Source organism: Bufo bufo, chromosome 4, assembly GCF_905171765.1.
Source record: "Bufo bufo chromosome 4, aBufBuf1.1, whole genome shotgun sequence".
Lineage (NCBI taxonomy): Eukaryota > Metazoa > Chordata > Amphibia > Anura > Bufonidae > Bufo > Bufo bufo.
In genome coordinates this window covers 507,878,956-507,906,420 of record NC_053392.1, presented here as the reverse complement: position 1 = coordinate 507,906,420, position 27,465 = coordinate 507,878,956, and the positions used below count along the sequence as shown (strand labels likewise).

Below are 27,465 nucleotides of genomic sequence, written 5' to 3'. Positions count from 1 at the left end.
CTATTTTATTTATTTTTTTGCGAGGCCACGGAACTGAGCAACGGATCTTTTGCGGCCCCATTGAAGTGAATGGGTCCGCATCCGAGCCGCAAAAACGGCGGCTCGGATGCGGACTCAAACAACGGTCGTGTGCATGAGGCCTTAAAGGGGTTTTCCGAGACTAAAAAAATTTCCCCCGTACGCCCGGGCCCCTCACACTGAATATACTTAACTGGCGCTCCTGGTCCCCACACCGCCTCTGCTGCTTCTCCCCGTGCGTGGATTAAAACATCTGGTGTCGGGGAAGGGGGGGGGGGGGTTGTTGGGGAGCACCAATGGCTCATCCCTGCCTGCCATTGGCTGCTTCCCTCCCCCTCAATACCAGGGCCATGCAAACCTACCCAGAAATGAACTGTTGTAATTTGCAGCGGTGTAAAAACACATTGCACTTCAGTACATACCAATATCGCCAATCCGGTTTGCATGGCCCTGGTTTGGGCCCCAAATACCAATTATCGTGTATCATTATGGTGAGAGTCATATTGAGTGTGGGGGACGGGTTCTGCTGCCCCCTCCTTAACCTCCTTTGGGTTGATATTTGCTGCTATTCTTTTTATGAACTTTTAACGTGTATTATGCATTTGTTAGTAAATAAAATAAAAAACTGGTAATAACTTAACCTAATCAACCAAAAAGAATATATGGATACCCATTAATCATATGAAATAATGTACCAACGCAAAGTACAATGAAACCATACACAATTTTATTATAATCACGGAAATACTCACGATTGACAAAACACAAGGTAAAAAACACAATTAAAAAAAAGCCCTGGGGCTGGTGGTGCAGGATTGGCGGGTCAAAAGGGAAAGTGCAAAAGTGCGATCAGCAACAAAAATAAATAGAAAAATCCATATCTTCACCAACAGTAATATAATCACTGATTTGATCAATGGAGGAGAAAGAAATCAGTGATTATATTACTGTTGGTGAAGATATGGATTTTTCTATTTATTTTTGTTGCTGATCGCACTTTTGCACTTTCCCTTTTGACCCGCCAATCCTGCACCACCAGCCCCAGGGCTTTTTTTTTATTGTGTTTTTTACCTTGTGTTTTGTCAATCGTGAGTATTTCCGTGATTATAATGAAACCATACACAATTTTATTATACTTTGCGTTGGTACATTATTTTATATGATTAATGGGTATCCATATTCTTTTTGGTTGATTATGTTCTCCTATATGGACTTGTTTCATATATATGGGAATTAGTTTTGGTGTTTCAATAACTTCAGCCTAGGCCTCCATTTTGCCCAGTTATGCACTTTTTGCTTTTTACGTCGGATCACAAGAACAGAATAGGAAATGGTGATGTGAACTCGGCCTTATTTTCACGAGGTAGCGCAATGCTCCGGTCTTAATAAATATGCCCCATGGTTTCATTGTGTTTCACCTGTCTAAGACATGCAGCCAAAACATCGCGCCGATCTGCATGAAGTGCTACAATTAGGCTCATTGGCGCGCAGCGCCTATATGTATTCTAGCACCCTTTATCCTCAGAAAGTGGTTGAATAAACTCAGTCTTGCTAAATTTCTGGTAAAAATGGGTGACATCGACTGGAGGAACTGTAAATGGCCCTGTACCTCCTGCAGAGGGCAGAGCTGCGTCCACAGTCTATACCAGGGTAGTCTCTACGGCTTGTTACAGTGAGCCCTAGGCACCATATAATGTGATGCAGTGTTAGGCCTCATGTATGCGGTCGTTTATTGCATTGCAGTCCCTAATTCACGGGCAACGTCCCTGTGGCGGCCGGGACGGATCGAGACCCATTCAATTTGAATGGGTCCATGATCCGTCCCCACTGCAAAAAAAATAGAACATGTTCTATTTTTTTTGCGGTGCCGAGGCACGGACAGAAACACCACGGAAGCACTTCGTAGGGTTCCATGCCTCCGTTCCGCACCGTAGCTCCGCATTGCGGACCCACTCACTCACTGATGTGGGGAGCACATGGCCGGTGCCCGCATATTGCAGACCCGCTGTTATCGGGCCGCCATATGGCAATGGCCGCGTGCATGAGGCCTTATTGAGATATTTGCACCTTTTTTAAAGGGGTTTTCCGGAGTACAATATTCATTCATGTCAGGTCATCAATATCAGATTGGCGTGGGTCCGACTCCCGTGTCACCCCCGCTGATCAGATGTTTGAAGAGGTTGCTACGGCCTCTTCCTAGGCCATGTTCATTGGTCACATAGCTTATGTGCAGCTCAGTCAGGGTTTCAAGTGGATGGGACTGTGCTGCACAATGTACAAGGTTCAAAGCCGTCTTGTATCTTCCATGTTCTGCCTCGTGTTTACAGCAGAATATTATCTTTCTGAACATTCATTAATCTGTGCAAACGAGTGTACGGGCGTTCACGCCAAGGTGCTACAGTGCGAGGCTCTCCTATAGGAATTGTGATCTTCTCCTAATCCACACAACGTTATCCGACATTTATTAGCACAAAAATAATATTATGTAATTGGTGAATCAGCCGACGGATCCCATATATTACCTATTCCTAAATGATGCATTGATGCTACGTAGCAAGGACAATGGGGGCTGTAGTGGAAGTTGCCCATCTTACCATGCAACAGAAAATCCGATAATTATATAGGCATATATCTGGCGGAGGTTCTGTCGCCCACCATGTTGCAGCAGAAACTGCTACTTCTTCCCACAACTTCTGCCCACGCAAGCCCAAAAAAGGGCGGAGAAGAGCACGGACCGGCAGGCCTATCTCTTTCATTATTTTCTACACCTGGTTTAGCCGTAGAAAGTGGTCTAAATGTAAGCCAGCTATGAAGTTTTCTTACATTTAGGCCGGCGCCTCTACATAACTTCGGCGATCCAGAGCAGGAGCTCATTAAGATCAGCGTCTAAAACGCTTGTCTTAATAAATGTGTCCCTTTTGTGAGGAGAGATTTATCAGAACTGGCGTAAAGGAAAACTGGCTTAGGTGCTCATAGCAACCAGTCTGATTCCACCTTTTATTTTCCAAAGGAGTTTTGAAAAATGAAAGGTGGAATCTGATTGGTTGTTATGGGCAACAAAGACAATTTTCCTTTACACCAGTTTTGATAAATCTCCCCCCATGTCCCTCGCTATTGGTGTATAGGGGGAGAACCTGTCAATCAAGCTGAGTTGGAAGGGTAGAAGTCAGGAGGAAGCTCAGCACTTAGGCCCCTTTCACACGGGCGGGTATTCCGCGCGGATTGAACGCATTGCACCCGCACTGAATCCCGACCCATTCATTTCTATGGGGCTGTTCACATGAGCGGTGATTTTCACGCATCACTTGTGCGTTGCGCGAAAATCGCAGCATGCTCTATATTCTGCGTTTTTCACGCAACGCAGGCCCCATAGAAGTGAATGGGGTTCGCGTGAAAGTCTCAAGCAAGTGCGGATGCGGTGAGATTTTTCACGCGCGGTTGCTAGGAGACCATCGGGATGGAGACCCGATCATTATTATTTCCCCTTATAACATGGTTAGAAGGGAAAATAATACAATCTACAGAACACCGATCCCAAGCCCGAACTTCTGTGATCGGGTTTGGGTACCAAACGTGCGTGATTTTTCTCACGCGAGTGCAAAACGCATTACAATGTTTTGCACTCGCGCGGAAAAATCGTGCGTGTTCCCGCAACGCACCCGCACCTTTTCCTGCAACGCCCGTCTGAAAGAGGCCTTAAGGGTATAGTCGCATGCAGCAGTTTTGTTGCAGAAATGTCTGCGATTATCCCATTCAGTTGAATGAGGCCAGAAGAAATCCATATAAAAAAAAAATAATAATAATCACATTAAGGGCTAAATGGCCATATGAATGGGTCGGCATCCTTTACGGAACGGGTGCAGACCCTTTTGTTTCAATCCGTTGGTCCTGCAAGTAATATGGAGCACTTCCTGACAAGAATAGACGTTTCTATAGTGGGCTGCCCGTTCCGTTCCGCAAATTGCGGAAGGCACACAGGCGGTATCCGAATGCGTCCTAACTGGGGAACAAACTGAACACTTTTCAGCTGTAGATATGACCATTCTCAGGCTCCTCTTCTGTCATCCAAGATGGCCGCACCTCTTCATAGAATACCAGATGCACACTGCGTATTTGGTAGAGCAAGGCACTTCCTGTTGCCCTCAGATTGGCCAGCGTTGGTCACATGAACAGTGCCGGCCAATCTAAAGAGTAGGGCTGAACAAGCAGGATGTGTTTTGGACTACTGATACACAGCGGCGAATCTGCTGCTGAAAAGATGAAAGAAGGTCACCATGCAAGTGTTCTGTTCGTTGCCCAGTTAATGGGAATGTATTTCTGTGCTCTAGGCCTCATGCACACTGATACTGGCCATGTGTGATCCGCTTTTTGCGGAACCGCATGTCCTGCGCTCTGTAACAACTGCCTATTCCTGTCTGTCAAATGGACAAGAATAGGACATGTGTATTTTGTAGGACCACGGAACGGGCGTGCGGATGCGGACCCTTTCATTTCAATGGGACCAGCACACCATGCGCTTTCCGTATCTGCATGTCCGTTCCGTGGCCCTGCAAAAAAATGCAGCATGTCCTATTCTTGTCCGTTTTGCGGATCGGATGCAGACCAAAGCCACAGTCGTGTGCACAAGGATTTAAATAGCAGAAATCTCTGCAAGAAATCTGCCACTAGTGACTGTCTCCTCAGGGAGCTTTGTACATGGAGTATTAGAGCCAACTGCTGATTACAGGTGACGGCATCTTTCATGAAGCGCCAACAATCCTCGTCAGCAGCCCATCGACCTGTGTGAACAGGCACGTGTGGCTGACAAACAGGGCATTGTAGTAGCAGTAGTTCATCCCCGTACAGTAGTGTTGATTGCTTCATGTAAATGCAGCTAACAGGGATGCAATGAACATTCGCTATAATTGGCCGCTCTATGAGCTTGTTTAAGACCAGCCTAACGATGAGACTGTGTTGTTTTTATTTTATTTTTTTTTCAAGGGGCGGTACAAAATTTCGATTTGTATTTGCTACGGAATCTGTGGTAGAAGCCCATGGCTGACCCTCTGATTTCTGGCATAGTTTTGCAGTTTTCATGCCGCAGATCCACCAGTGGCTTTAACCCCATTGGATTGGGCTAATCTGTGTGCGGACACCCTGAACCCCGCTTTTAGGGCTCTTTCACACAAATACGTTTTCCGTCTGGATACGATGTGTAGTGAACGCATAGCCTCTGGACTGAATCTTGACCCATTTGTTTCTTTGGGTCTGTGCACATGTACATTTTCATACATCTTTGCGTTCAGGCGAAATCGTAAAACGGTCTATGGAGCCAGAGCTGCGCGAAAAACGCTCAATATAGAAGTGAATGGGGCTTGTATGAAAAATGGAAGGCATCTGGATGCAATGTGTTTTTCACTGATGGTGGCTAGGAGATACAGGGGCGACAATGGTGTAAAGTAGAACTGGCTTAGTTGCCCATAGCAACCAATCAGATTCCACCTTTCATTTTTTCTAACTCCTTTGGAAAATGAAAGGTGGAATCTGGTTGCTATGGGCAACTAAGCCAGTTCTGCTTTACACCTGTTTGATAAATCTCCCCCATAGACTTATTGTTCACACGCATGAAAAACGCATACAATCTGGACAGAAAAAACGGGCACACTGAACTCAATCGCAGAAAAAAACTACCGTAATTAAACATTGTGTGCAAAACCAGCAGTTTTCCTGCGTACATTATAAAGCAACTAAGTTTTATTTTTGTACAGTGTTAAAGGGGTTCTGCACTCTGGATAGATCATCAGCTTTTGATCGGCGGGGGTCCGACACCCCCACCGATCAGCTGTTTGAGAAGGCAGTGGCGCTCCAGCAGCGCCGCGGCCTTCTCACTGTTTACCGCCGACCCACTGACGTCACGACTAGTATCAACTAGCGTGGGCGGGGCTAAGCTCCATTCAAGTGAACAGAGCTTAGCCCCGCCCACGCTAGTTGATACTAGTCGTGACGTCAGTGGTCCGGCGGTAAATAGCGAGAAGGCCGCGGCGCTGCTGAAGCGCCGCTGCCTTCTCAAACAGCTGATCGGCGGGGGTCCTGGGTGTCGGATCCCCGCTGATCAGAAGCTGATCTATCCAGAGGATAGATCATCAGTTAAATGAAAGTGCAGAACCCCTTTAAAGAGGACCTTTCACCTGTATAAACTATGTTAACTGAGTATGCTGCCATATAGAGCGGCGCCCGGGGATCTCACTGCACTTACTATTATCCCCGGGCGCCGCTCCGTTCTCCCGTTATAGGCTCCGTTACCTTTGCTTCTTAAGTTATAGTAGGCGGGTCTTCCATTGTCCTGTGGGCGTCTCCTTCTCCTAGCTGCAGCGCTGGCCAATCGCAGAGCACAGCTCACAGCCTGGGAGAAAAAAACCTCCCAGGCTGTGAGCTGTGCGCTGCGATTGGCCAGCGCTGCAGCATAGGAGAAGGAGACGCCCACAGGACAAGGGAAGACACCGCCTACTATAACTTAAGAAGCAAAGGTACCGGAGCCTATAACGGGAGAACGGAGCGGCGCCCGGGGATAATAGTAAGTGCAGTGAGATCCCCGGGCGCCGCTCTATATGGCAGCATACTCAGTTAACATAGTTTATACAGGTGAAAGGTACTCTTTAAGGTTAATATTCTCTACTATTGTTATTCTAGCTATAATGGGGGCGGGGGCGGAGTTCCGGTGGCGCACGGTGAGAGGCAGCTGAACTAAAAGTACTGCATGCAGTACTTTTAGTCCGGCTGCCTCTCGCCGTGTGCTGCCGTACCGCCGCCGGGACTCCGCCCCCTTATAGTCAATGGGGACAGAGCGGCAGGACGGATCCGCCAGGCTGTTCACCTGCCTGAACAGCCTGCCGGAGTCCCCTGCCGCTAATGTGAAAGTACCCTTAGGCCTCATGCACACGACTGTATCCGTTTTGCGGCTGTCCGCATCTTTTCGGCCCCATTGAAGTGAATGGATCCGAATCTGACCCACAAAAAATGCAGATTGGATGTGGATAGGGCTGAAACTATTAGGCCTCTTTCACACGGGCGTTGCGGGAAAAGGTGCGGGTGCGTTGCGGGAACATGCACGATTTTTCCGCGCGAGTGCAAAACATTGTAATGCGTTATGCACTCGCGTGAGAAAAATCGCGCATGTTTGGTACCCAAACCCGAACTTCTTCACAGAAGTTCGGGCTTGGGATCGGTGTTCTGTAGATTGTATTATTTTCCCTTATAACATGGTTATAAGGGAAAATAATAGCATTCTGAATACAGAATGCATAGTACAATAGCGCTGGAGGGGTTAAAAAAAATAATAATAATTTAACTCGCCTTAATCCACCTGATCGCGCAGCCCGGCTTCTCTTCTGTCTTCTTTTTTGCTGTGTGCAGGAAAAGGACCAGTGGTGACGTCACTCCGGTCATCACATGGTCCCTCACATGATCCATCACCATGTGACGGACCATGTGATGACCGGAGTGACGTCACCACAGGTCTTTTTCCTGCACACAGCAAAAAAGAAGACAGAAGAGAAGCCGGGCTGCGCGAGCAAGTGGATTAAGGTGAGTTTAATCATTTTTTTATTTTTTATTTTTTTTAACCCCTCCAGCACTATTTTACTATGCATTCTCTATTCAGAATGCTATTATTTTCCCTTATAACCATGTTATAAGGGAAAATAATAATGATCGGGTCCCCATCCCGATTGTCTCATAGCAACCGTGCGTGAAAATCGCACCGCATCCGCACTTGCTTGCGGATGCTTGCAATTTTGACGCAACCCCATTCATTTCTATGGGGCCTGCGTTACGTGAAAAACGCACAAAGAGGAGCATGCTGCGATTTTCACGCAACGCACAAGTGATGCGTGAAAATCACCGCTCGTGTGCACAGCCCCATAGAAATGAATGGGTCAGGATTCAGTGCGGGTGCAATGCGTTCAACTCGCGCATCGCATCCACGCGGAAAACTCGCTCATGTGAAAGGGGCCTTACTCGATTGAATCGAGTAATTCGACACAAAAAAAATCCTCAATGCAAGTTTGACCATGGAGCGGGAGTGAAGCACTTGCTATTACTTACCGCTCCGTGGTCACCCGCCGGCCCGTACCGCACTGCACTGGATCCTGACACATCGTCAGGTCACAGTGCACGTAAGTGCGCACTTTGACCCGGCGATGTGTGACTTCAGGATCCAGTGCAGCGTGCGGAGAAGAAGAGGAAGGAGCTGTGGAGCGGCACCCCTACAGGAAAGGTAAGTATTTTATTTCACTGGCGCTGGGGACATGGCACTGAAGGGGGACAGTCGGCAATGGATGACATGGAGGGGCAGATGGGAGTGGGGGACATGGAGGGGATGACTGATGGCAGTGGGGGACATGGAGGGGCTGACTGATGGCAGTGGGGGACATGGAGGGGCTGACTGATGGCAGTGGGGGACATGGAGGGGCTGACTGATGGCAGTGGGGGACAAGGAGGGGCTGATCTGATGGCATGGAGGGGCAGATGGGAGTGGGGGACATGGAGGGGCTGACTGATGGCAGTGGGGGACATGGAGGGGCTGACTGATGGCAGTGGGGGACATGGAGGGGCTGACTGATGGCAGTGGGGGGACATGGAGGGGCTGACTGATGGCAGTGGGGGACAAGGAGGGGCTGATCTGAGGCATGGAGGGGCAGATGGGAGTGGGGGACATGGAGGGGCTGACTGATGGCAGTGGGGGACATGGAGGGGCTGACTGATGGCAGTGGGGGACATGGAGGGGCTGACTGATGGCAGTGGGGGACATGGAGGGGCTGACTGATGGCAGTGGGGGACAAGGAGGGGCTGATCTGATGGCACTGGGGGAGTAAGGGACATGGAGGGGCTGATTGGATGGCATGGAGGGGCTGATGGCACTGGGGTGGGGGAACGGAGCTGATGGCACTGAGGATAGTGGAGCTGATGGCACTGGGGGGAACTGATGCACTTGGGCTGATCACACAGGGGGGAACAAAGGGTGTTGGGGACTGATGGCAGGGGGTCTGATGAGTTTTTATAAAGGAAAACAGTCTATTTATAAAATAAAATTCTTATTAGATTACTCGATTAATCGATAGAATACTCGTTTGCTGAAATAATCGTTTACTGCAGCCCTAGATGTGGACCCAAACCACGGTTGTGTGCATGAGCCCTTATCCATAAAAAAAACACAAAAAAAACCCCACATCAATTAATTGACATTGTAGCTGAGATGAACTTGCCGTTTAACACTACTCATCATGATATCATAGTTAGTGTTTTTTAAAAAAAATTTTTATTTTTTATTTCATTTAAATTAAATTTCATTTATCGGTGGGCACCAGAAAATGGCTAAATGACTAGCCGGGATCTGCTATATGCAGTATGGGCTAGTGAAGGGTTTTGCCAAATAATAAATATGAAATGTTATTTAGCCCGTGCGGCTGATGTTCTTTCTGCACAGGAACTCCGAATGCTTACAGCGCGTGGTGACTGAACATAAAGCGGAATATGTCACTGGGGATTTTTTAATTACCAGCAGAACACATGGCACCGCTGTTTAGAGACTGCACTACAGATCATAAAAGGGAAAGTTGGTGGGACTTTATAGCCTTATAACTCACACATCGTTACCATTACCGACCTCTGGAACTGTTCACAAGTGTTGAATATGGGGCACCCAGTGCAGGTCCATGCGGAACATGATTTCTTTTTGTTTTTCCGCCAATTAGGCCTCATGCACACGACTCATGTTCTGGTCCGCATCCAAGCCGCAGTTTTTGCGGCTCGGGTGCGGACCCATTCACTTCAATGGGGCCGCAAAAGATGAGTCCTTATACTGAAGACTTCATTGATGTAAAATTCTATTTCTAATTCTGAGAGATGGCTAGACATGTTTTCACCTGGGGCAAAGATTCAGGGGGAGATGACTGGTGCTTTCTGCGCCTGTCTTGAGAACCACTTCGCTGCCAGGGGATGCGCCTAACTTATGATGAGGCGTATACCTCGTCATAAATTAGCCGCATCCTACCGTCTCTGAGCCACCGCATCCGTTGCTCCGTTCCGTGGTCCGCAGAAAAATATAATCTGTCCTATTCTTTTCCGCTTTGTGGACAAGAATAAGCAGTTATATTAATGGCTGTCCGTACCGTTCTGCAAATTGCGGAACGCACACAGACGCCATCTGTGTTTGCGGATCCGCAATTTGCGGACCGCAAAACACACAACGGTCCTGTGCGTGTAGCCTAAGGCCGAACGCACACGGCCGTGTTCCGCGGCCGAGAACGGTCCGTGGTATGCCGGGCTGGATTCCTGTTCAGAGCAGGAGCGCACGGCGTCATTGGTTGCCATGACGCCGTGCCCTTCATGCCGCAGCTGCACTACAGTAATACACTATACGAGTGTATTACTGTACAGCAGCGGTGGCATGAAGCGCACGGCGTCATAGCAACCAATGACGCCGTGCGCTCCTGCTCTGAACAGGAATCCTGCCCGGCATACCACGGACCGCTCTCGGCCGCGGAACATAGCCGTGTGCATTCGGCCTAATACTGATGAGCTATCCTCGGGATGCCGCCATCATCATGTGATCGGTGGGGGTCTGACACCTGGCACCACCACCGATCAGCTACTTGAAGAGGCCACAGTTCTCTGGTGAGCGCCGCAACCTCTTCTTCACATATATATAGGTCACGTGGCCTAGGGGAAAATCAGTCCGATTCAAGTGAATGGGACTCAGCTGCAATGCTCAGCACAGCCGCTATACAATGTATGTATGATGCTTGGTGAGCTGCGAGGAGGCCGCGATTCTCACCAGAGCGCAGCAACATCTTCAACCAGCTGATTGTCGAGGGTGCTGGATGTCAGACCCCCACCAATCCAGTCTGTTCTCCTGGTCAGTGGGGATTCCAGCAGTAGAACCAACCCGAATCTAAGTTATCCCCTATCCTGTGGAACAGGAATACCCTTTAGACTACCTGCACACTGTACAGATTATGCACGACTTTTACGTGCTGATGCTCTTGCGAAGAAACCACAGCGTAATACAGTACTAGCAAATTGAATGAGATGGCACAAATCTCACGTACACCCTGCTTTTCCGGTCCATGCGCAAATTGACCTGCCGTGCAGATTTTGAAATCTGCGGTTCTTTTGTGCGGACTTCACCCTTTTTCAATGTATGGGTGAGATCTGCGGCAAAAGATCATCAACACCCCCCCCCCCCCCCCACAAAAAAAACCCCCTGAAAGTAACACATGGGTTTTTGGTGTGGAAACACACGAAAATTTGTGCAGAATTTCTGCAAGACATTCCGTACCCGTGCAGGTGGCCTTAATGTGTTTTTATAAAATGAATTCTTCTCAGAATATCAAATTGCCATGAGGAAGATTTATTTTTTGTTGGCCGATTTGGCCACCAAGGGCGAAAGTTCTGCTGAAAGTGGAAAATATTTTGAATATCTATAATCTCTGTAATGTGAGACTTAAAAGCTCAAAATGAATGCGGAAGATGCATTTCATATTATTGCAGTCCAAGTCTAAGAAATCCATTTCTCTTCTCTCGCCAGGAAAACTCGAGATATTTGAGTGGCAGGTAGACGTCCATGTAAAATGGCACGTGTCTCTTTTGGCTGCGTGCTAAAACAGCCCGAGTGTTGGCAGACATGTCTGCTTCGAGCGTCTGCCTCCAGACACGGCACAGTGCTGCTACTGTTTCCATTTTCAGGAAAATTTCCTGGGTTTTCCCGTATAGGTCAACACTGCACTGTCCAGGAATGAATAAAAGCCTCGAAAGTGGAAAGACTGAGCCCTGGCTAAAAATACCAAGCGTCTAGCGCCAGATCCGGGTCACTGAAGGAAGCTCAGTATTTGCCCTTCTGGCTATAATTCTAATTTAGAATGAATTGCTGCACCACTGCACACTGGGAACCACTGGCTGCATGCACATGATGTCTTCAGTCCTCTATATTACGGTACATCACGTACGGCCCCAAAATATTATATTGCGTTCAGAAAGTCTTTAGAACCTTTCACTTTTTTTTCTTTATCATTTTTCAAGTTGCGGCCTTGTGCTAAAATGAGAAAAAAATAATATATAGTTTCCCCCCCATCCATCTGCACTCAATATCCGATAATGAGAAAGGAAAAATGAAAATTTCCTCTGGACATAGGAAGGCCGGGTTCACGTCGCCGTTTTGTTTTCCGCTCTTCTGATCCGTCAGAAGAACAGAAACATAATAATAATAAAAAAAAACTGATCCTTCTTTTGAGCGTCCGTTGTGCTCCTTTTTATTTTTTGTATCCGTTTTTTTCAGTTCTGTCAGAGATCCGTTATTTTAGATGGGAGAAAAAGCCCTGCACAGGTTTTTACCTGATCTGGTCACATGCGTACATGAAGTCTATGTAGCTAGCAGTGGAGTACTGTGTGCATATATCATTAGATAATACCTCTGCTATAGTTATATTTTACATCCCCTTTTGCGCATTGTTTTTACAAGTTTACGTATTGCAATCCCTGGGCACATGTTGGGTGATTATGCTCTACACCTTGGTGTACACAGCAGTACTATTTGTATCCTCATGCAAATGCGAGTCTTCTCGTTTCATTAACACTTCAGTTGGAGGAATGCGTCGGCGATGCATGCTGCCGTATTTATGTGTTAACGGTCATGGGAGGATGTACATTTATAAGTAGTGATAAGCAAATTAAGGTATCCGAAGTGGACTTCGATCCGAATTTCAGGGAAAATTCTATTTGCCGCGAAGCCGACTTACCTTGTGCTTCGTGGTAATCAATTTTCCCTGAAATGGCTGTAAAAAAAAAACCAAAAAAAAAACCAAGAACATACCTTATCCATTTGAGCGTGAAGAGGCCGCCGCGGCCATCTTGATTGAAGATCTCGCGATTAACCCCTGAAATCCTTTTTTTTTTTTTTTTTTATCTCGAATGCCACAATCGCCGCTGAACATGGCATCTTAGGCCCCTTTCACACGGGCGGGTATTCCGCGCGGATGCGGTGCGTGAGTTGAACGCATTGCACCCGCACTGAATACCGACCCATTCATTTCTATGGGGCTGTGCACATGAGCGGTGATTTTCACGCATCACTTATGCGTTGCGTGAAAATCGCAGCATGCTCTATATTCTGCGTTTTTCACGCAACGCAGGCCCCATAGAAGTGAATGGGGTTGCGTGAAAATCGCAAGCATCCGCAAGCAAGTGCGGATGCAGTGCGATTTTCACGCACGGTTGCTAGGAGACGATCGGGATGGAGACCCGATCATTATTATTTTCCCTTATAACATGGTTATAAGGGAAAATAATAGCATTCTGAATACAGAATGCAAAGTAAAACAGCGCTGGAGGGGTTAAAAAAAAATAAAAATTATTTAACTCACCTTAATCCACTTGCTCGCGCAGCCCGGCATCTCCTTCTGTCTTCTTTGTTGAAGGACCTATGGTGAGCATTAAATACAGTTACAGGACCTTTGATGACGTCACTCTGGTCATCACATGGTACGTCACATGATCTTTTACCATGGTGATTCACCATGGTAAAAGATCATGTGACGTACCATATGATGACCGGAGTGACGTCATCAAAGGTCCTTTACCCAGGTCCTAAAGAAAGGAGACAGAAGCAGATGTCGGCTGCGCTATCAAGTGGACTAAGGTGAGTTAAACATTTTTTTTATTTTTTTTTTAACCCCTCCAGCGCTATTTTACTTTGCATTCTGTATTCAGAATGCTATTATTTTCCCTTATAACCATGTTATAAGGGAAAATAATACTATTTACAGAACACCGATCCCAAGCCCGAACTTCTGTGAAGAAGTTCGGGTTTGGGTACCAAACATGCGCGATTTTTCTCACGCGCGTGCAAAACGCATTACAATGTTTTGCACTCGCGCGGAAAAATCGCGGGTGTTCCCGCAACGCACCCGCACATTTTCCCGCAACGCCCGTGTGAAAGAGGCCTTAGGGGTTCAATTGACGGGGGGCCGGCCCAATCGCCTTTCCCAGTCGTTGTGCCCGCTAGTCACAACGAAATGCGCTTTGTGCCTAAGTAATTCTTAGTAAATTTTAATAATGAAGCAAATTTCTTTGTGAAATTCGGCGAAGCAGCCGAATCAAAATTTTCTAAACTTTGCTCATCTAAGGATAAAATATAACCCAGTCATACTCTAAAAATGGCAAGTAAATATTTTTTTTTTATAATGAAAAGTTGTCACACTTTTTTTTTCCATATATGTTTAACTTTTCAAGATCTCTGCTTGCTGTCATTAAGGTTAGAGCTACACGGCGACTTTGGTTGCACAACGTAAAATTTAAAACCATGCATTACGGCATTGCCTCTAATGATTGTCCATGTAACTACCTTGACTGTTGCCCAAAATTCAAAAACCTTTTGGCCATGAGTTGCATATGACTTTGACCTTTTGTGAATTTATTTGTCTGCAACTTTTTTTTTTTGCAATTAAAATATAGTTGTCGCATAGAAAGTGCACAATTGTTTGGTCGCTGTGCAGCCCTAGCCTTAATGGGTATAGCTGTGTCTTGTAACGAGTCAGGCACCCATGTGGCCATGACATGACCGGGGCAGAATTTTCTCCAGTAGCGGTAAGGAACCCGTCATATTGAATGACTGCAAATGGAGATCTTGAAAACCAAAAGGGATTGATGCAGAAAATATATTGGGAAATTGTAGAACTTGTGTTTGAACCTGAATAGGCTTTTACTACATGATGCAGTCTTGTTAGTATGCTCTAAATCCTTTTTACACTCCTATAATCCCCCTCCTTTTCCTGAACTATTTTACAGCAAACTTAAAGGGATTGTCTCATCATAAACAATGAGGGCATATCACTAGGATATGCGCCCATTGTCTTATAGGGAACGGAGCCCCGCAAGGTGGCGCCTGGAGAACTCTGGTCTATGGGGAGCCGGCTTGGTGGTGGCCAGAAGTTAATGGGAGCGCACCGCGCATGACCGGCCACTGCTCCCATTCACTTCTTTGGGCTTGACGGAAATAGCCGAGCCATAGAAAATGAATAGAGGGCTGCTGCACATGCGTAGTGCGCCCTCCTTCACTTTATAGGTGCCGCTCCCAGCGGTGGGACCCACACCTATAAGACAATGGGGGCTTATCATAGCAATATGCCCCCATTGTCTATGATGAGACAACCCCTTTAAATGGCTATTCCAGTACAAAATAGATGTCCCATGGGCATCAAATGGTTAAAAAAATATATATAAACAAGCTTATACTCACCTCACCAATGTTCATGCTGCGCTCTACTTCCTGCTGATGTCATGACACAGGAATGCCGCTCAGCCAATCACTGGCTGCAACAATGACCCGCCCCAGCCTGTGATTGGCAGAGCGGCAATGGGGATCTGGCCACCGTCGAAACTCTATCTGCGGTGGATCAAATGGGTTATTTTTTTTTATTTTTTTGGGAGATCTTTTTTTTTGTGCTAAAATACCCCTTTTAAAACATTTTTTTTTTTTTAATTGGTAAAAAGAAATCTTAAAGCAATGTCAACAACATTTGAAGAGGACCTGTCCCTTCTCCTGACATGCCTGTTTTCATAGCTACACGTGTTCCCCCTGTGATAACAATTCTGGATCTATTCCTATGGCTCTATGTTGTGCCATTCCTTTATTATTTCTACTAGAAGTTGTGAATGAATTGCTAGCAGTCTGCAGTAAGGGTACAGAGGGGTCGTAACAAGTTGGGCGGGGGGGGGGCAGGTCCAGTCAGTGCTGCCATTGTCAGACTGTGCAAGGACACCCCCCCCCAACTTGTTACCTCCCCTCTGTACCCTTACTGCAGACTGCTAGCAATTTATTCATAACTTCTAGTAGAAAAAATTAAGAATTAACACAACATACGGACATAGGAATAGATGCTCCAGAATTGTTGTTACATGGGTAATGCAACTATTAAAACCGTCTTGTCAGGAGAGTGGACAGGTTCTCTCTGGATTAAGTTTTATTTACCATAAAAAATACAAAACTCACCCCTGACTTACCGTTACATAGTTGGCAGATGCTTTTTATAGGAGGCAACATGTGCAGAATGCTTTATCCTGTGTAGGGTACTGTAAATTCTAATAAAATACCAACCTGCAAATGACCTTTAGTGGATCAGTTTCATTTCCTGACATACGGAGTGCTTGGGGCCTTGGAATTTTTAAATGTAAAATATTGAATACAGACTAAAAACATGTTTATTAAATCTTGCATTGGCATGTCTTGATTTATTTTATTATTTTTTTAATCGTTCATGATTGTTTTACTAAACTGACTCCTTTTTTTAATTTAAGGTATCCTAAAAGAAAACCAATATGGATATATACGATCCTCAGACGTTAGGGGTTATGGTGTTTGGAGGTTTCATGGTGATATCCGCCATTGGCATTGCCCTTGTGTCCACCTTTTCTATGAAGGAAACATCTTATGAAGAAGCTTTGGCCAAGCAACGTAAACAGCATGATAAGAACCAGCCCAAAGTGGATAAAAAGAAGAAAGATAAACTCACTGAAAAGAAACCAAAGTCAAAGAAAATGGATGACAAACCCAATGGAAAAATACCTGAGCATGAACCTTCTGTGCAAACTATTAAGCGGAAGAAAGTTGAACCTCCAGTTGTAGTGGAATTGGTTAAAGCTCAGGAAACTGTGACCCGTGTAACACCAATTGTGTCTGCAGCTCCAGAAAAGGCTACTTCCTCTCCCAAGAACAAAGACCCAAAGAAAAAACAGGCAAAGAAAGTCCAGAAAGTTGAACCATCTCTGGGTCCAGTGATTGCTGTGACTAAAGCAGTTTCAAAACCTGCTCCAGTTTTAGAGGCTCCTGTCAAAGAAGTGCCTGTGGTTGCTGTTCATCCAGTTGCAGCAAAGCCAAGCACGAAAGTTTCTCCAATTGGGGCAAAGCCAAACACAAAGCTTGTTCCTCCACTTGAAGAAAAGCAAAGCACAAAACGTGGCCCTCAAGGTGAAGTAAAGCAGAACACAAAGTCTGTTCCTCCAGCTGAAGCAAAGCCAAACACAAAGCCTGTTTCTCAGAATGAAGGAAAATCAAACAAAAAGCCTGTTACTCCAGCTGAAGCAAAGCCCAACACCAAGCCGGTTTCTCCGAATGAAGGAAAATCAAACAAAAAGCCTGTTGCTCCAGTTGAAGCAAAGCCCAACACAAAGCCTGTTCCTCCAAATGAAGCAAAGTCGAGCAAAAAGACTGTTCCTCCTCCTGCTGAAGCAAAGTCAAGCACAAAGCCTGTTTCTCCAAATGAAGCAAAGTCGAGCAAAAAGCCTGTTCCTCCAGCTGAAGCAAAGTCAAGCACAAAGCCTGTTCCTCCAGCTGAAGCAAAGTCCAACACAAAGCCTGTTTCTGCGAATGAAGCAAAGTCAAGCAAAAAGACTGTTCCTCCAACTGAAGCAAAATCAAACACAAAGCCTGTTCCTCCAACTGAAGCAAAATCAAACACAAAGCCCGTTCCTCCAGCTGAAGCAAAGTCGAGCAAAAAGACTGCCCCTCCAGCTGAAGGACAGACAAACACAAAGCATGTTCCCCCAGTTGAAGGAAAGCCAAGCAAAAAGCTTTCTCCTCCAGGTGAAGCAAAGTTAAACACAAAGCTTGTTTCTCCAGTTGAAGCAAAGCCAAGCACAAAGCTTGGTTCTCCTAAGCCAAGCACCCCAGTCACTAATACTCAGGCCCAACCTCCTAAAAAAGCTGACCCACAAAAAGCAGAGATCCCTGAGGACCAGACACAGGAACCAGCTCCAAAGAAAAAGAAACCAAAGAAGAAATCTGAGCCAGGTAAGCGGTGTCTTGATTTCTGATGTGTTTTATAGAAAGGATCATTTATTTTTTGTGGTTTAGATGATTGTTTTATAGTTATTTCCTGCAACTTTATTTTTAAACTGAGACACAGATCATTTGAAAAAGTGATGTTGGCTTTTCTGTGATTGAATGTAGGAACAAACCAGAGTGTGAGAAAATTTAGTGTTTAGTGTATTAGGTGTTTCAAACAGAAGGGATTTGCCCCTCGTCTCTTCTTCTCCTCCTGTCTGGTAATATTGTTTAGGGCAGTTGCTATGTCTGATCCGTTATCATCAGTTAGCTGATCTCTTTGCTCAGCTTGGTTAATTTAGGGAACAGCTTCTTATTATGCTTTCTGCAGTGAAGTTGCAGTGTGTAATATTATAACCGGAATGCCCCTTTAATAAAGCTTATACATATATATATTTTTTTTTTTCTATAAAACGTAATTTTATTTTTAACAATAGTAAAAAAACAACAACAACAAAAAAAAACTCTCATGGTATTACAATGTTTTTCAGAACCCGTATAAGAAAGGTAACATTTAAACTACTCTGCGAACAACGTAAAGACATTTGCAAATAATAATAATGGAATTTTCCTCCCAACCTCCTCAATAAATGTAAAAAAATGGTGCCAACTACGTCTCACCCCACAAAAAGCAAGCCCACTAATGGCTACATCGATGGAAAAATTAATTCGTTTTGGCACTTAAAATGTGGCAACATGAAAAACATTTTTTTTTTTTTTTGGATGAGATATTCTATTGTGCAAAAGTAGTAAAAAAAACTAATAAAAAAAAAAACTATTAAAACTACACATATTTGGTTTTGTCATAATCGTGCTTATTAGAGATGAGCGAAGTTATCAAAAATTCGATTTGGCTGCTTTGCCAAATTTCCCCCAAAAATTCGATTTGTTACGAATTACTTCGTCATGAATCGCAATCCATTGTATGTAGTGGGCGCAGTGACTGGGAACGGCGATCGTGAGGCTCCCTGGCATTGAACCCATCAGATGCCGCATTCATTGGCTTTTGCTGGCATCTGACAATAAAATTAAGGCTTTTCAGGGGTTAATCAGAGTAAAAAAAAAAAAAAAACATACTATCCTTATCCATTTGCTCTTGAAGAGGCCGTCAAAGTCATCTTGATTGAAGAAACCGTGCAAAATCTCGCGGGGTGTCGTGATGTCATCACTGATGACTTTACTGCGCCCGGCCAGCAAGCTGCTGACGTGGTGACGTCACCGGGTGAGAGATTTCACACTGTTTCTTCGAACAAGATGGCTATAATGACCTCTCTGCAAACAAATGGATGAGGTGAGTATGTATTTTCAAATTTTTTGTTTGTTTGTTTGTTTTTACCGCCATTTCAGGAAAAATACATTCGTTACCACGAAGCGAGAGGAAATGCGGCTTCGTGGCGATTCTAATTTTTCCTGAAATTCGGATCGAAGTCAATTCGTTTGACTTCGAATCGCTCAACTCTAGTATTGACCCATAGAACCCTGACCCATAAAATAAGGGCTCGTGCAAACGACCATTGGATGTTTTACAAATGGCAGATCCGTAAAAACACCGATACTGGCCATGCGCATTCTGCATTTTGCGGAATGGAGGGGGTTGGCCCTAATAGTACAGTCCTATCCTTGTCCTTAATGCGGACAATAATAGGACTTTTTTTTTTTTTGCGGAACAGCAATACGGACACAGAATGCACATGGAGTCATTTCCATTTTTAATTATTTTTTTCTGCAGCGCCATTGAAGTGAATTGTTTCTGCATGTGGGCTGCAAAAAACATGGGGGAAAAAAGTTTGTGTCCACGGGCCCTAAAAGTAACCTTAATTATGCTGCTTTGTGAATGTTTTAAATTTAAAGCGGTTCTCCAGGCTTTTTAATTGATGTCCTATCCTCAGGATAGTAATACGTAAAGATCCGCAGCACTCTTCCATTTGTGCAAAATGCAAATTGGTTTATTTCAAATCAGCAGCACAGTGACAGCGACGTTTCAACCATCTCTGGTCTTTATCAAGCAGGATTGGTTATCAATATCAGATTGGCGAGGGTCCGACACCCGGAACCCCCGCCGATCAGCTGTATGAGGAGACGCAGCTCGCAGTGTGCACGCGCCGTCTCCCTATCCTGAGCATGGGTCATCAATATAAACCTCCTGCAAAACCCCTTTTTAAGTTGGAATAAGAGTGATTTGAATTTCGGCATTATCGCCCAGCCCTAGATTTTGGTAAAAGTCTTTTGAATAATAAATGTGTCTAAAATGAGATGCGCCAACATTTCGGCTCCAGCAACGCCATGAGGGTGGTGAGCTTGGCACAGTAAATGTGGGCTACTGAGTGGTTTCAATATCTCTCTTGGAAAGAGCAGTCGCCAGAGGCTTTAATTACCGTACAGAGACTCGGTCTGGGACGCATTAACATTATTGATTGCTATGAAATTGAATCCTTTGCTTTCTAGGACAGATCAAGCGCAGCGCAGCGCAATCGCTGACACTGCAAGTGATTGCTCGTTTGATTCGCCAGGACAGAGTGTAGCTTATTAGAAAGTAGGGTATATGGTCCGCTGTGGCGTCTGGGTATCTGGGATTAATATACTGTAGCTATAAGGTCTGTTAGGTACAATATTATTATTTTGGTGCCTTTAGAAGAAGAAGCTTTGTAGTATTATAATAATTATTATTAATAATGTCACGTTAGAATTTTTTTTTTTCCACAAAAAAGTAAATATTTAAAGAGGAGCTGTCGCCTCTCCTGTTATGCCTGTTTTGACACCAAGTTGCAAACCCCCTTGTAGTAGGGCTGGGCAAATTATATATATATATATATATATATATATATATATATTTTTTTTATTACATTTTATTTATTTATTCTTCTTTCTCCCCCCAAAATAAATAAATCTTGATTATTTTCAATTTAGGGTACTTTCACACTAGCGTTAAAGTTTTTCGGTATTGAGTTCCGTCCTAGGGTCTCAATACCGGAAAAAAACGCATCCGTTTTATCCCAATGCATTCTGAATGGAGAGCATTCCGTTCAGTATGCATCAGGATGTCTTCAGTTCAGTCACTTTTACGTCATTTGGCCGGAGAAAATACCGCAGCATGCTGTGGTATTTTCTCCGGCTAAAATGCCGGAACACTTGCCTGATTGCTGGATCCGGCATTCATTTCCATCGAAATGTATTAATGCCGGATCCGGTACGCATGCGCAGACCTTTAACCACTTAAGGACCACAGGTTTATACCCCCCTAAAGACCAGGCCCTTTTTTACAAATCGGCACTCCACAACTTTAGCGGTTTATTGCTCGGTCATGCAACTTACCACCCAAATGAATTTTACCTCCTTTTCTTCTCACTAATAGAGCTTTCATTTGGTGGTATTTCATTGCTGCTGACATTTTTACTTTTTTTGTTATGAATCGAAATTTAACGATTTTTTTGCAAAAAAATGACATTTTTCACTTTCAGTTGTAAAATTTTGCAAAAAAAACGAGATCCATATATAAATTTTGCTCTAAATTTATTGTTCTACATGTCTTTGATAAAAAAAAAATGTTTGGGTAAAAAAAAAAAATGGTTTGGGTAAAAGTTATAGCGTTTACAAACTATGGTACAAAAATGTGAATTTCCGCTTTTTGAAGCGGCTCTGACTTTCTGAGCACCTGTCATGTTTCCTGAGGTTCTACAATGCCCAGACAGTACAAACACCCCACAAATGACCCCATTTCGGAAAGTAGACACCCTAAGGTATTCGCTGATGGGCATAGTGAGTTCATAGAACTTTTTATTTTTTGTTACAAGTTAGCGGAAAATGATGATTTTTTTTTTCCTTACAAAGTCTCATATTCCACTAACTTCTGACAAAAAATAAAAGCTTCCATGAACTCACTATGCCCATCAGCGAATACCTTGGGATGTCTTCTTTCCAAAATGGGGTCACTTGTGGGGTAGTTATACTGCCCTGGCATTCTAGGGGCCCAAATGTGTGGTAAGGAGTTTGAAATCAAATTCTGTAAAAAATGGCCAGTGAAATCCGAAAGGTGCTCTTTGGAATATGGGCCCCTTTGCCCACCTAGGCTGCAAAAAAGTGTCACACATGTGGTATCTCCGTATTCAGGAGAAGTTGGGGAATGTGTTTTGGGGTGTCATTTTACATATACCCATGCTGGGTGAGAGAAATATCTTGGCAAAAGACAACTTTGTATAAAAAAATGGTAAAAGTTGTCTTTTGCCAAGATATTTCTCTCACCCAGCATGGGTATATGTAAAATGACACCCCAAAACACATTCCCCAACTTCTCCTGAATACGGAGATACCAGATGTGTGACACTTTTTTGCAGCCTAGGTGGGCAAAGGGGCCCATATTCCAAAGAGCACCTTTCGGATTTCACTGGTCATTTTTTACAGAATTTGATTTCAAACTCCTTACCACACATTTGGGCCCCTAGAATGCCAGGGCAGTATAACTACCCCACAAGTGACCCCATTTTGGAAAGAAGACACCCCAAGGTATTCGCTGATGGGCATAGTGAGTTCATGGAAGCTTTTATTTTTGTCACAAGTTAGTGGAATATGAGACTTTGTAAGAAAAAAAAAAAAAAAAAAAAAAAATCATCATTTTCCACTAACTTGTGACAAAAAATAAAAAATTCTAGGAACTCGCCATGCCCCTCACGGAATACCTTGGGGTGTCTTCTTCCAAAATGGGGTCACTTGTGGGGTAGTTATACTGCCCTGGCATTTTCCAGGGGCCCTAATGTGTGGTAAGTAGGTAAATGACCTGTGAAATTCTAAAGGTGCTCTTTGGAATATGGGCCCCTTTGCCCACCTAGGCTGCAAAAAAGTGTCACACATGTGGTATCGCCGTATTCAGGAGAAGTTGGGGAATGTGTTTTGGGGTGTCTTTTTACATATACCCATGCTGGGTGAGAGAAATATCTTGGCAAAAGACAACTTTTCCCATTTTTTTTATACAAAGTTGGCATTTGACCAAGATATGTCTCTCACCCAGCATGGGTATATGTAAAATGACACCCCAAAACACATTCCCCAACTTCTCCTGAGTACGGCGATACCAGATGTGTGACACTTTTTTTGCAGCCTAGATGCGCAAAGGTGCCCAAATTCCTTTTAGGAGGGCATTTTTAGACATTTGGATACCAGACTTCTTCTCACGCTTTGGGGCCCCTAGAATGCCAGGGCAGTATAAATACCCCACATGTGACCCCATTTTGGAAAGAAGACACCCCGAGGTATTCAATGAGGGGCATGGCGAGTTCATAGAATTTTCTTTTTTTGGCACAAGTTAGCGGAAATTGATATTTTTTATTTTTTTCTCACAAAGTCTCCCTTTCCGCTAACTTGGGACAAAAATTTCAATCTTTCATGGACTCAATATGCCCCTCACGGAATACCTGGGGGTGTCTTCTTTCCGAAATGGGGTCGCATGTGGGGTATTTATACTGCCCTGGCATTCTAGGGGCCCTAAAGCGTGAGAAGAAGTCTGGAATATAAATGTCTAAAAATTTTTACGCATTTGGATTCCGTGAGGGGTATGGTGAGTTCATGTGAGATTTAATTTTTTGACACAAGTTAGTGGAATATGAGACTTTGTAAGAAAAAAAAAATAATTTCCGCTAACTTGGGCCAAAAAAATGTCTGAATGGAGCCTGACAGGGGGGGTGATCAATGACAGGGGGGGTGATCAATGACAGGGGGGGTGATCAATGACAGGGGGGGTGATCAATGACAGGGGGGGTGATCAATGACAGGGGGGGTGATCAGGGAGTCTATATGGGGTGATCACCCCCCTGTCATTGATCGCCCCCCTATAAGGCTCCATTCAGATATCCGTATGTGTTTTGCGGATCCGATCCATGTATCCGTGGATCCGTAAAAATCATACGGACATCTGAATGCAGCCTGACAGGGGGGGTGATCAATGACAGGGGGGTAATCAATGACAGGGGGGTGATCAGGGAGTCTATATGGGGTGATCACCACAGTCATTGATCATGCCCCTGTAAGGCTCCATTCAGACGTCCGTATGCGTTTTGCGGATCCGATCCATCTATCAGTGGATCCGTAAAAATCATGCGGACGTCTGAATGGAGCTTTACAGGGGTGTGATCAATGACAGGGGGGGTGATCAATGACAGGGGTGTGATCAGGGAGTCTATATGGGGTGATCACCCCCCTGTCATTGATCACCCCCCTATAAGGCTCCATTCAGATGTCCGTATGTGTTTTGCGGATCCGATCCATCTATCAGTGGATCCGTAAAAATCATGCGGACGTCTGAATGGAGCTTTACAGGGGGTGTGATCAATGACAGGGGGGTAATCAATCAATGACAGGGGGGGTGATCAATGACAGGGGGGTGATCAGGGAGTCTATATGGGGTGATCACCCCCCTGTCATTGATCACCCCCCTATAAGGCTCCATTCAGATGTCCGTATGTGTTTTGCGGATCCGATCCATCTATCAGTGGATCCGTAAAAATCATGCGGACGTCTGAATGGAGCTTTACAGGGGTGTGATCAATGACAGGGGGGTGATGAGGGAGTCTATATGGGGTGATCACCACAGTCATTGATCACGCCCCTGTAAGGCTCCATTCAGACGTCCGTATGCGTTTTGCGGATCCGATCCATCTATCAGTGGATCCGTAAAAATCATGCGGACGTCTGAATGGAGCTTTACAGGGGTGTGATCAATGACAGGGGGGTAATCAGGGAGTCTATATGGGGTGATCACCACAGTCATTGATCACGCCCCTGTAAGGCTCCATTCAGACGTCCGTGTGCGTTTTGCGGATCCGATCCATCTATCAGTGGATCCGTAAAAATCATGCGGACGTCTGAATGGAGCTTTACAGGGGTGTGATCAATGACAGGGGGGTAATCAATGACAGGGGGGTGATCAGGGAGTCTATATGGGGTGATCAGGGGCTAATAAGGGGTTAATAAGTGACGGGGGGGGGGGGGGGTGTAGTGTAGTGTAGTGGTGCTTGGTGCTACTTTACTGAGCTACCTGTGTCCTCTGGTGGTCGATCCAAACAAAGGGGACCACCAGAGGACCAGGTAGCAGGTATATTAGACGCTGTTATCAAAACAGCGTCTAATATACCTGTTAGGGGTTAAAAAAACACATCTCCAGCCTGCCAGCGAACGATCGCCGCTGGCAGGCTGGAGATCAACTCTCTTACCTTCCGTTCCTGTGAGCGCGCGCGCCTGTGTGCGCGCGTTCACAGGAAATCTCGGCTCACGCGAGATGACGCCAATTGGCGTTAGCGTAGCCTGGGGGAGCCGCCGCGATGACGCCTTTCGGCGTTAGCGTGGCGGCAAGCGGTTAAAAATGGGAAAAAAATAAATAAAAGATACTGGATCTGTTTTTCCGGATGACACCGGAGAGATGGATCCGGTAATCCAATGCATTTGTCAGACGGATTTGCATCCGGATCCGGAAACAAATGGTATCCATTTGCACTAGGGTTGTTGTGGGCATCGAAATTTCAATACCCAATCGATACTTTTGTCCCGGTATCGATACGATACCGGGATTTCCATTTTTTTTGATACTGGGCTGCGCTGCTGCGCAGTCTAGTATCACAGAACATGAGCGCGCTGCTGTTGGCGCGCTCATGTTCTCTCAGCAGCACAGGGTAAAGGAAGCAGTCTCTCCCTCCCTCCTGTGCCGCTGCTGTCGCTGCCACCAATGAGAGGAGAGGGGCGGAGGAGGTCTATCAGGGTGAATAGGGCAAGGGATGAAAGATCCCAGGTTCTGGCCCCAAAGGGAGAAAATAGTTATTAAATAAAAAAATGTAAAAAAACCCCCACCAAAATATTAAGTATAAATCACCCCCTTTCCCAATTTCACATATAAAATATATAAACAATAAATAAACATATCGCCATGTCAGAAGAAAATCTATGCGGTGAACGCCGGAATAGAAAAAAATAAATAACACTGCGCGATTTGCCTTTTTTTTTTTTTAATGCAGAATGCACGTGGATTTTTTTTTTTGGTTTATTTTTTTCCGCGTGGTATCGAGTATCGCAATACTTTTTTTATGGTATCGAAATCTAATCAAAAATTTGGTATCGCAACAACTCTAGTTTGCACACGGATTTCTGTATGCGGCAGGCAGTTCCGGCAACGGAACTGCCTGCCAGATTCCTCTGACGCTGGTGTGAAAGTACCCTTAAAGGTCCATTCACAAGTCCGCAAAATGGGTCCGCATCCGTTCCGCAATTTTGCGGAACAGGTGCGGACCTATTCATTTTCAATGGGGCCGGAATGTGCTATCCGCATTTGCTGTTCCGCAAAAAATTAGAACATGTCCTATTCTGTCCGCAATTGCGGACAAGAAAAGGTATTTTCTATGAGAGTTCCAGCGATGTGCGGTCCGCAAAATGTGGAACGCACATTGCCGGTGTGTGTGTTTTGCGGATCCGCAGAACACATACAGACGTGTGAATGGACCCTAAGGATAATTATTGATTTTTCTCGTGTGTTGTGTTTTTTAAATTTTTTTATTTTTTCTCATTTTTTCGCTTTTGGGGATAACTTTATCTATTAATGTAGCCAACTGTGGATGTAGGTGTGTATGGGATATAGCAAGGCACATAGAACTAGGGGGAGGTGTCCTCTGTCTATGTCCGTGTTGACGACCATGTGTCTGGTGACGCTTGTGTCTTGGGCAGCACACTACTCCTGACACCCGGGCCTTCCCATCAGGACCACTAATGAGCCAAGTGTTCCCTCAAAGCCTTGGCCCGTGGTGTTCTTTCCTAATCCTAATGAAGGCTATTGTTAGGTACAGGATGAAGCCACATTAATACGACCTATTTACAGTTCATTTTGCTCTATATTTGTGCTAATTAGATTTCATTACAATGGTCTCATAAGGCTTTGTGCACAAAAAATGCTTGAGCTGTGACATTGGAGGGAATCAGAAGACTATAAAGTGATGATATACCTTTATTTTCCTGTACTCAAGGTAGTATATTGTTGACCTGAGCTTTTAGGTGAACCTCAGGTTAAAGGGCAAGGGTCACACCTCGACTTGATTTTTGAAAAATGTAATGGGTTGTCCCAAAAAGTACATTCTACATCAGGGATCAGCAACCTCGGCACTTCAGCTGCTGTAAAACTACAACTCCCAGCATCAGGAGTTCTTATAACTCCCACAGAGGTGAAAGGAGGATTCTGGGAGTTGTAGTTTCAGAACAACTGGAGTGGCGGAGGTTGCTGATCCCTGTTCTACATGGTTTTTAACCACCAACTAGATTTAAATACTTTTGTAATTTATATGTAGTTCAGAATTTAGTATAGCCAACTGAGTTTTCCTGATTTTCTCTGCCCACCTCGCTGAGGTGGTCGCACATACTCTATTCCACCAGCCTTTTCTACTGTTAGAAGCTGTGACAGTTAAAGGGACACACCCATGAAAAAGGACACCGCCCCTGAGCTACCAGCCGAGCAATGAATGGGGAGATCTCTGGATCCATGTGCGGTACAGGGCTGGTTCTAGCTTTGTTAGGCTCCAGTCACACGTCCGCAATTACATTCTGCATTTTGCGTAACGGAATTGCGGACC

General features: G+C 45.0%; 1 protein-coding gene across 2 annotated transcripts in view; it reads left to right on the top strand.

The window, feature by feature from the left end:
* Window positions 1-27,465, top strand: part of RRBP1 (ribosome binding protein 1) — a 90,999-nt gene that overhangs the window by 16,225 nt on the left and 47,309 nt on the right. For both annotated transcript variants that reach the window (XM_040429663.1, XM_040429662.1), the window contains exon 2: window positions 16,348-17,839. In XM_040429663.1, coding sequence (XP_040285597.1) covers window positions 16,369-17,839 — 1,471 coding nt within the window. In that variant the 5' untranslated portion in view covers window positions 16,348-16,368. The remainder of the gene's footprint in view (window positions 1-16,347; window positions 17,840-27,465) is intronic.